The 16,633-nt window shown below is 46.9% G+C and overlaps 1 protein-coding gene across 9 annotated transcripts; it reads right to left on the reverse strand.

The window, feature by feature from the left end:
- Positions 1-2,884: 2,884 nt before the first annotated feature.
- On the reverse strand, positions 2,885-16,281 carry LOC147964736 (uncharacterized). Of its 9 annotated transcripts, none has more exons than XM_087527550.1 (3): positions 12,704-16,281; positions 12,497-12,590; positions 2,885-12,260 (listed from the first exon to the last, which is right to left on the reverse strand). In XM_087527550.1, exon 3 carries the CDS (start codon positions 8,818-8,820, stop codon positions 6,556-6,558), a length of 2,265 nt encoding a protein of 754 aa, XP_087383676.1. In that variant the 5' UTR covers positions 8,821-12,260; positions 12,497-12,590; positions 12,704-16,281; the 3' UTR covers positions 2,885-6,555. The 9 variants fall into 9 exon arrangements, with proteins under 9 accessions (XP_087383676.1, XP_087383673.1, XP_087383675.1 ...); XM_087527547.1 differs by having other exon boundaries at positions 12,437-12,590; XM_087527549.1 differs by having other exon boundaries at positions 12,497-12,595.
- Between the last annotated feature and the right edge of the window lie 352 nt (positions 16,282-16,633).

Genomic DNA, 16,633 nt, shown 5'->3' on the forward strand with positions numbered 1-16,633 from the left:
ACTCGGTCCCAAGAAAGCAACTTTCCAAAACTAGAGACAACATTGTTGAGCTCAGACATGCAACGAAGATCTGCTGGGAAACCAACCAACAACAGCCAACAATCTCTGGCCAGATTGAACTTCCTCCAGTTCAGGCCCTGATCATGCTTTTGGAAAACGATGTGAATATCATCAAAAGGATGTGAGCTCCTATTGACCAAGGAATCTCTGTCTGCTTTACTGTTGCATCTGACAAATGCTTGACCAAAAGGGCATTTGGAGATAGACGAAAACACTACCCTTTGCGAAACCAAGAAATCACTGAGAACCTCTCGGACATTGACAAAGGCGACTTCACCTTGGGGCATTGGTACCAGAGTGGCAATGGTGAGATTTTCATTGGACAGCTGCATGTCTCCATGGATGACCCGAGCGCGTGCTGGCCTCCCTTCCACCTCGATAGCTTGAGTGCCAGGGAGAAGGAATGGCGTAGGATCAAAGGGAAAATTTACCATGGTTGACGATCTCGCCGGAGCGGAGCTGGAGGGATGGAGCAAGGAAGAAACCTTGCTTGGAGGATTTGATTGATGAGACTGGAGAGGGCGGAGAGAAAGAGTTGGGAAATGAGCATTGGCAGAGTCCCGAGCAGAGGGCAGTAAATTTTCTGCAGGGCCAGCATTACGGGAAGACGGACCGATAGAGCCACTGACCAACGGGTCCCTCCGACCACTATTACCAGATTCCCGATTATTCACTAGATTGGGGGGATTTGCCATGTCAGATGAGGAATGTGGAACGGCAATCTCGGCCTGGAATCTACAGTTGACTGCAATATGCCCCCATCACTTGCAGGCCTTACAACGAATTTTGTTCTGGCATTTGGGCCTCAAGTGACCTGACATGAGGCAACGAACACAGAAAAGGCTAGATGCATTATGGGCCGAAGGGCCCATAGATTCAAAACGCGTAGATCCCGCCCCACCCAACGCAGTATTATTGGGCGAAGTTAAAACGGAATTAAATGGGCTCCTTAACTGCTGCATGGCTCGATCATGGGAATTGAGTGATGTTTGCGAAGAAAAGAATTGAGGCTTCTGAACAGCTTGAGCATATGATCGACGAGATTTAGCGTTGGACACAATGGTCCAATTTTTGCTAGCCGCATCATGATAACGCAGGTAAAGATCCTTGAGTTCATCACCCCCTCTCCCCATAGAAGAAAATTCATGGAAAAAAGATCGGAAGACAAGTTGCCACCTCTAATGATTTCGAAACCCACTTCCGGAGAAGAAACCCAGAACTTGTATGACCAATTGCGCAGATGAGATACCTTAAAAAACTTGGCAGAGCCGCCAAAGCACGCTTGAATGATGAGGCCCACCGATTCTGGATTTAGCTTGATCATTGAATGCGTGAATTCCACCACGAGGAAGAACTTTGGAGATCTAGGCGCGTCTTGGGCATTGACGACTGCATTGCACTGCTTCTTGATATATTCTTCAAAAGCTTTCTGAAGGGAGAAGTTGAGATCAGAAAGGGCCATTCTGATAAGTGGCCGACGGGATCGGAGCGATCATCGGCAGGAAGTGGCCACCGGGGTCGGAGTGACCACCGGCATGGAGGGCTTGGTGGCCGCCGGGGCCGGAGTGGCCTCCGGCGGGAGAGCGGAGCGGAGGCTAGGCTAGGCGGAGCGGAGCGGTTCGTTTCGTCCCGTTTACCTCCGATAAGCTTTATGCCTACACGGTAAGCTTTATGTAATTTTACCATGTTCGCACAGTGCTTTTTGTTGATTCCCTCGGGATGCATTTTTGGAAGCAATCGGAGCACTATGGAAAGAACTCCATGAAGAGATGAAAAAATCACGTTAAGTAATGTGATTAACAATTTTTATACAAGAATGAGGAAAATAGGAGAAAGCCGGAAGTTGCGCAGGATGTCCAGAGCAAGACGACATCTACGAGCGCACGCGCTTGTAACAACGCTCCTACCAACCACCGCAGCCTCCTCTTCATCGACTATTTTCACCCCCGACGAATTGGATAAGATTACAGAGGCGCATAGACGCCAAAAACTCGTCCAGAACACAGAACCCTAGCCTCCGAAAGGCATCTGAAAGTGGAATCGGCAAGGAGGAGATTGCTATCTTCACCACCTCGTGCAAGGAGGCGACATCATCGACCATCTATCTTGTTGTACTCCTTCCATTCCTAAATATAAGTCTTTTAGAGATTTTAATATGGACTACATACTGAGTAAAATGTGTGAATCTATATTCTAAAATAGGTCTATATACTTTCGTATGTAATTCGTATTGAAAACTCTAAAAAGACTTATATTTAGAGATGGAGGGGGTAATATCAAACCTTTCATGGATTGATCAAACCATGTTTACCATTGTCGTTCGTATGATGTTTGTCGTCGTATGTACGAGTAAAATCCTTAGTTCTCGGGGATATGGATGAAACTTAGTATGCACGCATGAACTTGAAGAACGTGGGGCGACCAAGGAGAGCATGGTAACCCCCATTGAAGGGGGCCACCTTGAAGCACAAGGTTTCGGACCAGAAGTTACTGTTAGGGCCAAAGATGACTTCTGTTGGTGAATTTCAACGAGGAGCTCCGCCTTTTTTGTTGGCACAATGTCGTGAAAGTGCGTTGGGGATGGGTGTCGTAAACTGTTAGCGGCTAGGGTTCTGCCCGGTCTTGGCCGGAGACAGTAGGGAAAGGAGGGGGAAAGGCGGGGGCTTGAGCGCGGCGGCCGGCGGCGAGGCGCCGTCCTGGCGCGGTGCAGCGGCGGCGAGAGGAGGCGGCTAGGGTTTAGGGTTTCCGGCTCCTCTGGGAGCCGGGCAATAGAAATAGTCTTATTTCTTAATTCTCAAAATAGTCTTACAGCTCGTATATATAACCATAATCTGAAAATAAAACTAAGATAACTTGCGGGCCTAAGCCTGCCTATTGGGCCTCCTGCGGCCATAGACCTGGCTGGTCATAACATCTCTCCCCGCCTGCGCAAATAGCTCGTCCTCGAGCTGAAAGTTGGGGTAGTGCTGGCGGAACTCCTCGCGCTGCTCCCAAGTAGCGTCCTCCTCTGGTAGTCCAGTCCACCGGATCAACACGTACCAGGAGCCTTGGCGCAGCTGAGCCTTCAACGCCTTCTCTGGCTCAGGAAGGAGACGCCCGTCCGTGATCGGTAGAAGGGCCGGCTATGCCGCGGGTGACTCGCCGCGGAATGGCTTGAGCAGCCCGACATGGAAGACATCATGGATCCACGCGCCTGTCGGAAGCTGCAGACGGTAAGCCACTTTCCCAATGCGTTCCAGGATCGCAAAGGGACCGGCATAGCGAGGACCGAGCTTCTTCCTCGCGCGTGGGTCCAAAGACTGCGTAGAGCGGTGAAGTAGACGCAGCCAGACCCAATCACCCACCGCGTACTCCGCCTCGCGATGGTGGCCATCATAGTAACGTTTGGCCAACTGCTGGGCCTGCAGGAGTCGTTGCTGGACCTCCGCGAGCATCTCATCACGGCTCCTCAGAAGAGCCCCGGCTACCTTGGTCCGTGCCGAGGCCGGATCAACCGGAAGGATCGGCGGGGGTGGCCGGCCATACACCACCTCAAAGGGCATAGCACGGAGGGCGGAGTGATAAGAGGTGTTGTAGCATAGCAGTACTCCGCCCACGAAAGCCAGTCCACCCATGCGCGAGGGCGATCTGTAACACAACGCAAATACATGGCAATCACCTTGTTAACGATCTCAGACTGGTCGTCCGTCTGAGGGTGGAAGGCGGTGCTCAGGCGTAGCTTCACGCCCGCCAGCCGGAAAAGGTCACGCCACACGTGTCCCGTGAACACGGGGTCCCGATCACTGACGATCGAAAAAAGGGAACCCGTGGAGACGGACAATGCCATCGAAGAAGGCCCATGCGACAGATGCCGTTGAATATGGATGGCCAAGCGCGATGAAATGAGCATACTTGGAGAAGCGGTCGACCACCGTGAGAATGACGGACTTGCCACCCACCTTGGGGAGTCCCTCGATGAAGTCCATGAAGATGTCCGCCCAAACCTAAGAGGGACCTCCAAGGGCTGAAGCATACCAGCCGGCCGTAGAGTCTCCGTCTTGTTGCTGGCACGTCACACACGACCGTACCCAGTCACGGACCAGGGCACGATCACCAGGAATGTAGAAGTCGGCGCGGAGACGATGGAGCGTCTTCTGCACTCCCTCATGGCCCGCCGAGTGAGCGAGGCGCAGCACCTGCTGGCGAAGATCGTCGTGCGCCTGTAGGATCGAAAGTATGTCTAGAGGGGGGGTGATTAGACTACTTGACCAAATAAAAACTTAACCTTTTCCCAATTTTAGTTCTTGGCAGATTTTAGCTATTTTAGGACAAGTCAAGCAATCATCACATAATTTAAGCAAGCATGCAAAGAGTATATAGGCAACGGAAAGTAAAGCATGCAACTTGCAAGAATGTAAAGGGAAGGGTTTGGAGAATTCAAACGCAATTGGAGACACGGATGTTTTTCCCGTGGTTCAGACAGGTGGTGATATCCTACATCCACGTTGATGGAGACTTCAACCCACGAAGGGTAACGATTGCGCGAGTCCACACAGGGCTTCACCCAAGGGTAACGGTTGCGCGAGTCCACACAGGGCTCCACCCACGAAGGGTCCACGAAGAAGCAACCACCCACAAAGGGTCCACGAAGAAGCAACCTTGTCTATCCCACCATGGCCATCGCCCACACAGGACTTGCCTCATTAGCGGTAGATCTTCACGAAGTAGGCGATCTCCTTGCCCTTACAAACTCCTTGGTTCAACTCCACAATCTTGTCGGAGGCTCCCAAGTGACACCTAGCCAATCTAGGAGACACCACTCTCCAAGAAGTAACAAATGGTGTGTAGGTAATGAACTCCTTGCTCTTGTGCTTCAAATGATAGTCTCCCCAACACTCAACTCTCTCTCATAGGATTTGGATTTGGTGGAAAGAAGGTTTGAGTGGAAAGCAACTTGGGAAGGCTAGAGATCAAGATTCATATGGTAGGAATGGAATGTCTTGGTCTCAACACATGAGTAGGTGGTTCTCTCTCAGAACATATGAGTTGGAATGGTGTGTGTATTCTGATGGCTCTCACACGGAATGAGAAGGAGGTGGAGGGGTATATATAGCCTCCACACAAAATCCAACCGTTACACAGTTTTCCAATCTCGGTGGGACCGAATCAATAAGCTCGGTCGAACCAAAAATGTAAACCTAGTGACCGTTAGTGATTTTCGGTGGGACTGACATGCAACTCGGTAGGACCGATATGGTTAGGGTTTGGGCATAACGTAATCTCGGTGAGACCGATTACACAAACTCGATGAGACCGATTTTGGTAATTAGCTAACCAGAGAGTTGGTCAGGCAAACTCGGTGGGACCGATTTGCTCTTTCGGTGAGACCGAGTGGAACTCGGTGAGACCGAAAAGTTACAAACGGGAAACACTGAGTTTACATTGCAATCTCGGTGGGACCGATTCGCTCTTTCGATAAGACCGAAAAGTTACGAAAGGGAAACAGAGAGTTTGCAACCCCATCTCGGTGAGACCGAGATCCTTATCGGTAGAACCGAATTGCTAGGGTTTGGCAGTGGCTAATGACAAGTGAAACTCGGTGGCGCCGGATAGGAAGAATTGGTAGGACCGAGTTTGGCTTAGGGTTTAGGTCATATGTGGATATGGGAGAGTAGTTGAGGGTTTTGGAGCATATCACTAAGCACATGAAGCAAGAGGCTCATTAAGCAACACCTCATCCCTCCTTAATAGTATTGGCTTTTCCTAAAGACTCAATGTGATCTTGGATCACTAAAATATAAAATGAAGAGTCTTGAGCTTTTGAGCTTGAGCCAATCCTTTGTCCTTAGCATCTTGAGGGTTCCACTTTCACATCCATGCCATGCCAATCATTGAGGTTTCCTGAAATAATCATCTTGGAATAGCATTAGCTCAATGAGCTATATGTTGTTATGAATTACCAAAACCACCTAGGGATAGTTGCACTTTCAATCTCCCCCTTTTGGTAATTGATGACAACATATAGATCAAAGCTTCGACAAAAGATAATAATCATGAAATATATCGTCGCTTTGAGAAGTATGTGATAAGTAAGAGCTCCCCCTAAATTTGTGCATATTTAAAATTTGCTTTGGACTGCAAATGCACAAAGAGTTAGAGTCATAGGTTACTCTTCCATGTCACATACATCTTGGTGGAACGCTTAAAATGATAAGAATGAAAACATGCACTCATCACCAAAAATAATGAATGATCACATAAGATAGATAAGATAATAGCATTAAGCAAGCATTAAGTGTAGCTTATGATCAATCACATGATCATCAATGTCTCACAAATAATGACATAGTATCTCAAGCACTCAAAAGCAAACAAGTTCGAAAAACCACCAAATAAAGCAAGAGAGAAAAGCAACACTCTCTCTCTCTCTCGAAGCCTATGATCTATACATCTTCTCCCCCTTTGGCAACAAGTTACCAAAAAGTTCCTAGAAAATGCATAGCACTAGATCGACGCTCAGGCTTGATCTTCAGGTGGTGGTGGAGTCCGGATCACTCCAAGGACGAAGGCTTCGGTAGATGCTGAAGTAGACGCTGGAGTTGGAGCTGAAGTAGATGCTGGAGCTGGTGGAACTGAGGCTGTGGCTGGTGCTGAGGTGGTGGCTCTTGTGTCAGCAACTGGCACGGCAGACGACCTCGGACCTCTTGGCACTCTGGCAAAGGCATGAGTAGTAGTCCTGCCTCTCCTCTCCTGCATGTCCTCCTGGAGCTGCTCCACTGCAGACTGAACTTCCGTTACTTTGACATCCAAGTCATAGAACTTATGTTCCATGATTCTCTCTAGGCTCTGCTGATTCTGAGTGAGGGTGGCCAGACTTTGCTCAATCCTCAGCGTGGATGCAATCAAGTAACCAAGCTGCTCTTGTTTGGTCTTCAAGAAGTATTCAGATGCCTCCTCTTGAGTAGGCATCTTGGCAGCTTTCTCCTTCCTCGCCTTCTCCTTCTTTGCATATGCTTGTGCAGACGATGGCTCGTTCTCAGTCATCACAACTTCATTGTTCTCAAAATCTGGACGGATGGGCAAATGTTTCTTGTCCAATAAATATATGCCCGTGCCCATCTTGGAGTTGATGAGCTCCTGAATCTGAGGGGCATATCCGCAGCTCCTCTTTTGGTCTGCTGCAGTCCTCTTGATTGTTTCCACTATGAGGCTCATCACCTTGAACTTTTGAGGCACATCAAACACATGTAGCAAGTTGATAGCATGGCCTCTGATCATTTTGTGATCTCCAGACTTGGGCAGTAAGGTGTGCCTTAGTATCCAATTGATCGTCGGGAGCCCTGACAGAAGGTAATGTACTGAGCCAAACTTGAAGGTATCAAGTGCTTCATTTGGGATCTCCTTGTACATATTTGACATTGAGTTGTGGTCCATCTTCTTCTTGGCATAGATATCCAAGTCATCATATTGCTCCTCTGGGGCATTAATGATCTGTGCCCACTCAGCAACTGTGGATTGGTACCTTGTACCCTCAGACATCCATGTGATCCTCCCATCTGGATAAAAGTGAGCTGTGGAGTAGAACTGCATGATGAGTTCCTCGTTCCACTTTGTGAGCTTCTGCCCAACAAAGTCAGCTACTCCACAAGCTATGAAGCTGTCTTGCACTCCAGGATAGTGCTCCTCATTGTCCTTGATGTATGTCCAATCAACCCATCGCATATCACAGACAATGGGCTTCTTATCTAGAAGCACTGTCTCATAAAAATCCTGCTGCTCCTTGGTGTGAAACCTGTAGTCCACGGCAGTCCTTCTCCTTGAAGCATATGGGTCTGCTTCTCTCCACTTTCTCAGCCCTGAATCTCTCCTGAGCTTCATGTCCTCGGCCACAGGATGAGCATCGTTGTGGTCTGGGATCTTGGGCTTTAGCTTCCTTAGGACATTTTCTTCCTCTTCTTCAGCAACAGTCTCAGGCATTGGGGCCTTGTTCTTTTCAGCTGCAGGAATGCTCCTTGTATTTCTCTTAGGCTTTGGCTTTGGAGCTGACTTGGCCTTGGAAGCAGCTCCCCCTGATTTTATGGCATCTCCCATTAGCTTGGGTGCCTTGGGTGCTGGTGCAGCTACCTCTTCTTCCTCTTCTTCTTCCATGATGGAAGCTTTGCCAAGCACTCTAGCCACAGTCTTCTTCACCCTTTCCTTTCTTTTCTTGCCTTCTGCAGCAACTGGCTCTTGAGGAGTGGGCTTCTCAGTTGAGGCTCTTGCTTTTGACATGGGCTGCCTGCCTGCTGGCCTTTTGATTTTCAGGCCTGGCTTAGTGCCTTGAGCTGGCTCAACTCTCTTGAACGCAGGCCGGCGATCCCGACGAGGAGGCGGGGGGAACCCGCTACGGATCGACGGGTCGGAAAGGCGCCCGCGGTTCTTCTTGGAGGAGACCTCCGTCCACCCACCGTCCATGCCGGATGAGGAAATGGGATCCGTGATGTGCGGAGCGACGATAATGGACTGCAGGCGATGTGGAGGGGGCGGGGGAGAGACCGTTGAGCCGGGCGCAGGACCTACGATGATGGACTGAAGCCTATGGGGAGGAGGCGCCCCCAGATCCGGCGCACTAAATGCCTCCCCAGCCCTCGAGCATTCACCGCGGTGCAGCAGCCGCGGCGGGGAAGGCGGATCTGGAGGGGGCAGCGGTGCAGCGGACGGACCGTCGGGGGAAGCCCGATCCCCTCCTCTGCACATCGATCCACAGCTGGATCCAGAGCGCGGGGAGCGCGGCGCGCCCATGCCGCTAGGCGCTAGCGTTGAGCTGTGGCCGCCGCGGCCGGAGTGGCCAGCGGCGCAGCGAGGGTTGGGGGGTGGCCGCCGCGGCCGGAGTGGCCAGCGGCGCGGGGCGGGGAGGGAGCTAGGTCTCTTCTCTCTGACTCGACCAAGACTTGTTCACTACTTGGGGGCCACTGTAATGAGCTTTACCGTCTACTTGTTTCTTGCCGACCTTGTGATGTAGGAGCAGGTCCTAGGCTCTGTTGATGAAGGCGTGTATGGCCTACTCGTCAAAGATTGTTGTCAACGTATTGCGCTCCTTAAGCCATCAGAAGATGAAGTTGCCTACTAGCTCTGTCACCCTGGATGCACTTATGGAGGTCATATGCATCGACGTGGCACTGGTACGTTCCTTCAATATTATTGGTGAAGGCACTCTCAAAGTCGCTCCAGTTGTGAATGGAGCTTGGTGGAAGCTCATTCAGCCATGTGTGTACCGACCCTGTGAGGTAGAGGGCCACGTACCTGAGAACGTTGTCGATGTCGCCTCCCACCATGTCCTACATCGTAAGGCAAACGCCGAGTCAGTGGTCCGGCTTCGAGTCTCCCGAGTTTTTGTCGATGCCGCGTATGATAAACGGCTTTGGGAAGGGGTGGGTTATCACCCCGTAGGCAAAGCATGGAGGGGCGATACTGGCGGTCAGGGATGCTGAACATGGCGCCAGGGGCTCATAGTTGTACCCGTACCGCTCCTTCTCTCAAACCCCGATATGATTGCGAAGGTCGGGATGATAACCAAGGCGTTCGTGCGTAGGGGGAGGTCATGACGGGGTGGACGAGTGTCGCCCTGTGATGGCTGAGACCGGTAGGCGTAGGTTCCCCGGCTCCTCCAATGGTGCCATCACCCTGGGTTGGGAGCCCTAGCGATTATGTTGTCGTGGATGACCTACCACGAAGAGGATGTCGTCGGTGCCATCAAGGCAAAGCCTTGATTGCTCGCATTTTCCTATAGCTCAACAACGCTCCACGACACGATCCAGAGCTGGTTGATGATGTTTGCGACCGGGACGCTCGGGGTATCTTAAAGCCAATAGGCAAGTACTACAGTTGTCTGGAGGTTTCTAGCCGCAGTTCGGATGAACTCGGGCTCCTCGATATTGTTGATGTCGTTACCAGTCTCTCGCTCGTGATCTGCAAGGGTTATGGTGGTTGAACACGTTTGGTGTCGAGGTCGATGTCGCTGCTCATTGGCCATGATTTCTCGCCACCGAGCCTGATGCGCGGCGGCCTCCTCTTTGTCCTTCTACAGTTGTATGTGGGCAGGGGCAGCTACAGTAGCCAACCTGATGGCCTCCATGGCCCTTATGGTGGGGTCATCCGCTGGCAACGACGTGCTGAGTAGCCACAGTGCTTCGTCAAACGATCAATGGGGTCATTTTTTGTGTGGCGAAGACCGAGGGACCAGCCCCAGGGGTCATGAAACCCGGGTGTCTGGTGGCCGGGGCTGAGAAGCCGGGAGGGCTTCGGTTGAATGATGTGGAAGCTAGGGGTGCAAAAGGATCGACGGTCATAGTAGTGATGACCGGGGGTGATAAAGCCAGCGCAACATTGCAATCCTTTGGCTTGTGGTCGTCGATGAGTGCACAGTTGGTGCATATCATGGCGACCAGATGGAATACATGGGTGGGCTGGTGGGTTAGCATGGTGTCGATGTCGTGTCCCGATCACATGATCGTGATCTAGTTGCAGCTTGGGGAAGCGGTGGAACGCAAAGTCAGAGGTCGCCATAGTGGTCGACGACGAATGCGAGCAAATGAAAATGGTTCGGGGGCAGGCGGCGCGTCGATGTGGAGTCGTCCTGCCTCATTCACAATGAAGGTGAGAGCAGAAAGTAAAGCTCTGGCCCGACGCGTCACCGAGCATTATCATAGATCTGATTTGGAGTCAGTCCCTTGACTGGCGCGCCAACCGCCAGTTCTGGCCGTGGAGGCTAGATGCATTGCCCGCGTTGTGGCCGGCCTTCCTTCGACCTTGAACGAGGGGGGAAACCCCGTGCTCAGAGGAGGTGGTCCTGGCGATTGACACTGCTGACTCCGGGTTGGAGATGGCGGACATCGCCGTCGACAAGGGCGACAGTATCCTGACCCCTCGATGGATAGGGGGGCAGTTCCGCCTCACCATGGAGGCAGAGCACCTCATGGCGGAGGTGCACCTCGAGGCGGAGCACGCGGACATTGTCGCCCCTACCGAGCTCTACGCCAACCAAGCCTTCGTTGTGGAAAACACACCATCCTCGAGGCAGTGATGGCAAATAGCCACAAGCTCTTCATCCACAACCGAGAGCGAGAAGAGATCTTTGCGGACAAGGACGACCATGATCATGAGGCCGACGGCTCCGGCTAGCGACTCCTTAGGAAGTATAGACTTTAGTATGTACTCCCTCCGTTCTCAAATATAAGTCTTTATAGAGATTCCAACAAGTGACTACATACGAAGTAAAACGAGTGAATCCGCATTCTAAAATATGTCTACATGCATCCTTATGTTGTAATCCATTTGAAATGTCTAAAAGGACTTATATTTAGAAACAGAGGGAGTAGTTTACAATTTTATTTTCAAATGTAGTTGCATCTCATTTTTATCTACGCATGGATGTATGAAATCTTCTCATTTTACGTTGCAGGCTTTTGTATGGTTTTAAGGGTTCGTCAATAAGGGAATAAGGGGAATGGTTGCACGAACGGACAAATGGGGGCGACCGGCTGCCCAGTTCGGTTGAAGATGCACTTACTGATTAAATAAGCATCACCAAGTTATAAACACCTATTGTAATTACATTTAGTCCACCCTTCAGTCTGAGTGTGGCCCTTCAAAAAGAATTAGCTTGTGGTTAATCTAGGGAGCACCAAGTCCATAGAACTTTGGAGGAATTCTAAGAGGGGTAAAATCTTGTATAATTTCAGTCGAACATCTAAAGATCTATTTGTACAAAGTTGTGTGCTTTCGTTTAGGATACAAGGTTTTCTGTTCCTACGTTTCAGAATCCTGAATTTCAAAGGGGTCTTATAGTTACTCCTTGGGCCTCAGCAGTAAATGAATAGAACAAGGATCAATCCAGAGCATCTATCTTCTTTCCATGAGTTTTTTTTTCCTGTTCCTATCTATGAGCCAATCTGAAATCAGAATCTCATGGACAGGCTTGAATTTAATCACGTGAAATGCGTGAAAAAAGGACAGATGTCAAATCAATAGAAAAGACAAGTATGCCAGTGATCTTACTTAACAATTCCACATCTTACCCGCAGGCAGGCTGCAGAAACCCCATAATAGCAAATAAGAATCATCAATTTTGTGATAAGTAGAAGACTTTTGCACTGCATCCAGAGAAACCATACTGTGTCTGATCTCCCCTTTTCTTCATTGGGTATGGATACATACATATAACACTACATAATGCTGATCACCTGAAAAAGCATTAATGTATTAAAAAATGAGTGCACCTTCAAGCTAAAAGCAGTATATTTTGACAGGGGTTAGAATTAATTACTACTGTATCAGAGATCTTGTTGCATGTACGGGTCATGATGTCAATTTACGTACAAGCATAAGACAGGTAAAAACATCAGGATGCTTTTATTACCAAAGTATCTTCACAGATTTCCTGACACATGCAAGCCCTCATCATGAATTTAGTACTAACCCTCAGTGTCGATCATTCCTTCCTTCTTTTGTTATATTATGCTTTAGCCTCCTTTATGAAGTTATCCAGGGCTAGCCCTCCGTGTCAATGCCAGCTTTTCTAAAGAGAAAAAGATTTGCCATCATCCATGATTACAAATTTATGGGCACAAATGCAAGTCATGTACTCACGTATATCATCATATCAACCAGGCAAATTGGGTCATACCCAAATCTGAAATGTTCCTCCATGTCCAACATTACAGCTTAAGCTTAGGGGCAAGTGTGGATGTGCGTTCAGTCATGAACCTCAACAGCCATATCTCAACTTGTGGACGACTTGGATACTATAGCATCCAAGTATGAGAACCATCAGATGGATAAGCACCGTGGTAGAAACAACCTCACCGTACACTGATAGATGCCTGATGGCTGACTTCACAAAATTCAGATCATAGTGCTCCCCAGCCACATGGCGGGTCTCCTTGGATCTGTATGCAGCTGCTTTTTCTGTGTCATTGACATCCCCGATGGCTGAGCCACTGAAAAAGAAGCGTTGCATGATGAACAGCACCGCTCCAGGTGCTGTGCTAATGCATCAGAATAATAGATCCAGCCGCAAGGATACAAAACACGCATCCCCAGGAAAAGCAGAGATGGATCATCTGAAATAGTGATTCTAACTACTCATTTCATTTCAACTCGTTTCTAGGAAAGAAATAATCAATGCTATGTACCAGGATTCCAATTCATGAAACAAGTGGAGGAATATGCTCCACACCAAAAGGGACAGATCACGGATTAGACAGGAAAAGCTTTCTTTCTTACTCAGGGTACTCAGACCAATGACAAAGATTCCTATTATTACTATTATTACTCAAACATTACCAATACATACATTTTAAAATATCAAACCTCAATTCCAGAAGCTATTCATAGAATAGTATAAACACCATCGAAGATTAAGTAAAAAAACAAAATACTGAATAGCTCACTCCAAGCCTTTGGGCTGACCTGAGAAAGCGGAGCTGTGACTCAATCAGTTGAGCCATCAGAATAAAAGACCACCTGAACAATAGTACATACCTTTGCTAGAAAGCCTGTGAATGGGTTACCAAAACACAGCAGAGTGTGCCGTAAAAATAAAGCTGCAATGGATCAGCATCAAGCCTGTTATATCCACATGTCGGCTGAAAACATACAGAAAGTGCCCATTTTCTTTGCACGTCAATATCCTGATAAGATCTCCTGAGATCAACTATGGCATTGCATCCAAGAGCACTTTTATCTATAGATGATCCCCAAATAGTTCTAGCTGGCACAATTGTAAGGGAACCACAGCACCTCAATCATCTGTTAGTTTTGTTTTCTCAGTGAACATCGTGTGCATAATTAAGTTGTAACGGAAAGCAACAAGGATACCATTATTCAAAAAGAGAAGTTACTATCATATTATAAAGAACATCAGAATTTTTTTAGTCCTAACATTTTTTTGTTACAGATAAGAGTACATAAATTTGCCCAGACCTTGTCTTATACCATTATGACCTTAGTATGTCTTGTAGACAGAATAAATAAATCTTTCACTACGAAAATGAAATGTATTAAATAAATATTCTATTGCCTCCTAACTTACGATGTCGCCTAGGTGAAAACTACAAGTCAGTAAATGAGAACAGCCAAGTAGCGTTTTGGCACCAGATTGAGATCATCTGGTCTGTGCCTCTAAGCTAATGTTCCATACCAAATGGCTTATAATCAAGGCGAGCAAATAAAAACTAGAAAGTTCTTAAAATGAAAAAGGTCAGTCTTGGTTAGTTTAGATTGGTTTAGCCAACAGACCAGAAGCAAGCACTCTCCAGTTTTCCTTTCTGCAGTATGTTTTCTGAACTCATTGTCATCAATTACAAAATAAAGATACTGCAGCTTCTCTTTTCGTACAAAAACTGAGGTCTTACCAATCTGAAAAAGAATTGCTGTAGTGAATCATGTCAGGCCTAGTTGGCTAGTACATCAACTTTTTTCATACAAAAAACAGTCAGAAATAGTCTCCACGACCCAAACTTCAAAGGTTTTTTTTGTTATAATCAAATATAGCTGTCAGGGAAAAAAATCCTGGCTAACAACAAGGTGCTATCTGCATGCTGCTTCATACAGAAGTTATACATCAAGAAATGTTTTGCGCCGTATAAATGAGAGTTTGTAAATATGAGTGGAAAAGTTTTCGCACATAGCCTTCTCAGCATACTGCATTTCCAATATGTAACAACCTTAATATCTAAAAAGCTTCGTATCGTGATGGTTGGAATATATATACATGTTTCTGTTGAATATTTTGCATTATTCTAGCCAAGCATACTGCAAATTACAGATTCATTTCACAAAAACACATCCAACTCATTAAATGTTCATTAAATATTTTGAATTGTTACTGGCCAAGCATACTACAAATTACAGATTTATTTCACAAAAATTCATTCAACTCATTAAATGTTCAGACAAGTGTGAAACATAAACAACTGTGCCGGTTGCTCTGGGGCAGGTACACTGAATGGTGTGCTTCATATCATAGACTGAACCAGTAGTGTCACAACACCACGCACAAATATAATTACATAGAGCGATGAAAAAAGAATATCTGTAGTATGGACAACATGACTGTAGGAGGATTAACAAGTGTTGCCATTACACATACAAGTCATAAGAACATCCCAATGTTTTTTAATACAAAAGTGGCACAGTAGGACACAGACTAGGATTTTATACTGAGAAACTACAAGGGACATGTAGGTAAATCTGTAGACCCAACCTCATCCACATATCAGTAAGAAGGCCAAAATAAGCATTACTTTTCAGGTAAGTACTTTTACATTTATGAAATACAAAGGTAGTCTCCATAACTCCTTATAAGGATATCAAGAAGATCATGTAGTAACACATCTGAGTCAGCACTTTTCAGAGAAATACTTTACACTTGCAATATCTATCATGTATGAGAATTAACAAACCTACCGTAGAACTGCTGAGCCTGAGGATAAACAATATGCCTACTAACCTACTAACTTACCTCTCAATATCCACATCAAGTAAGTTGCAGGTGTAGCTCACTGTACATGCCAAAAACCAATAAGTCTACCTAGGGATAGTCTCCCTCATTCCCCAGAATGCGCCAAATAATCATTTAGCTGACATGAATTCTTGCAAAGCAAAAACCAGCTATTAACTTCAATAGATGAGCTTCCGAGACCTAGCATTTGAAGAGTACTGTCGCCAAGATAAATCTCTGAAAACTACTTTAACAATTCACATGTGCTATGACTACTATCTACTTTTATCGTCATATAATCCATACCTATATTTATTGAGCTTTTCAACTTAAACAACACAATTTTTATATTAATTTAGCGATTAATCACATAGATCGCAATGTGCAATTATGATATCCAATTCCTTCCTTTACCAACAGAGCAACATATCCAGATTATTGCACACTTAACTGCTCCTTTGTTTTCCTTGTTCAGGAAAGGACATGGTCAGAATATCCAATAAATGCTGTAGTAGTTCTCTGTACTGACATAAGCATTCTTTTTTGCAAACATGCTGCATGTTGAATATTACCATTAACTTATTTGTTCATTAATGCCAAGCCAAATTCCTGTCCAGTATCCTTGCAAAAGCTAGTAGAGCCCTAAAAGAAGCTAAAAAAGGAAGATATGAAACAAACAGAAAAAATTGGATACGAACCAAAGTTTGATGGAAATTGCCACATTGGTCACCAAGTAAACCATGTGACAAACTCCTCCATCAACACAGACCTACCGAAGGATGCTTTACAAGCCTCCAACTTCGGCCCTGAAAATGCATGAGAAGCATCAGATGACATCTTTTCCTATTATTTCTGTTACAATTGCACACCATCGGTGATGGCTTCTAATGCTATGAGCAAAGGTGTTTAACAAGCTAGGATGTTGGTCAACTGTCAGGTTACACATCTATAAGATGTAGGAGAAGTTGAAAATACACCAGCATATTCAAAATGGACAGTTCAAGTAACATACTGAATACATGGAAACTTGTTTGCTGAGCATGCAGAATAATAGAACAGAAATTTCATTGCCATCTTAAGTCACTCAATTACAACCACGTAGCAGACTGGGGG

Source organism: Triticum urartu, chromosome 6A (assembly GCF_056163025.1).
Source record: "Triticum urartu cultivar PI428250 chromosome 6A, HENAU_Tu73, whole genome shotgun sequence".
Taxonomy (NCBI): domain Eukaryota; kingdom Viridiplantae; phylum Streptophyta; class Magnoliopsida; order Poales; family Poaceae; genus Triticum; species Triticum urartu.

Bases quoted from the DNA above. Each gene is read 5' to 3' on its own strand.
- LOC147964736 (XM_087527550.1), bottom strand. From the start codon at position 8,820: ATGGGCGCGCCGCGCTCCCCGCGCTCTGGATCCAGCTGTGGATCGATG.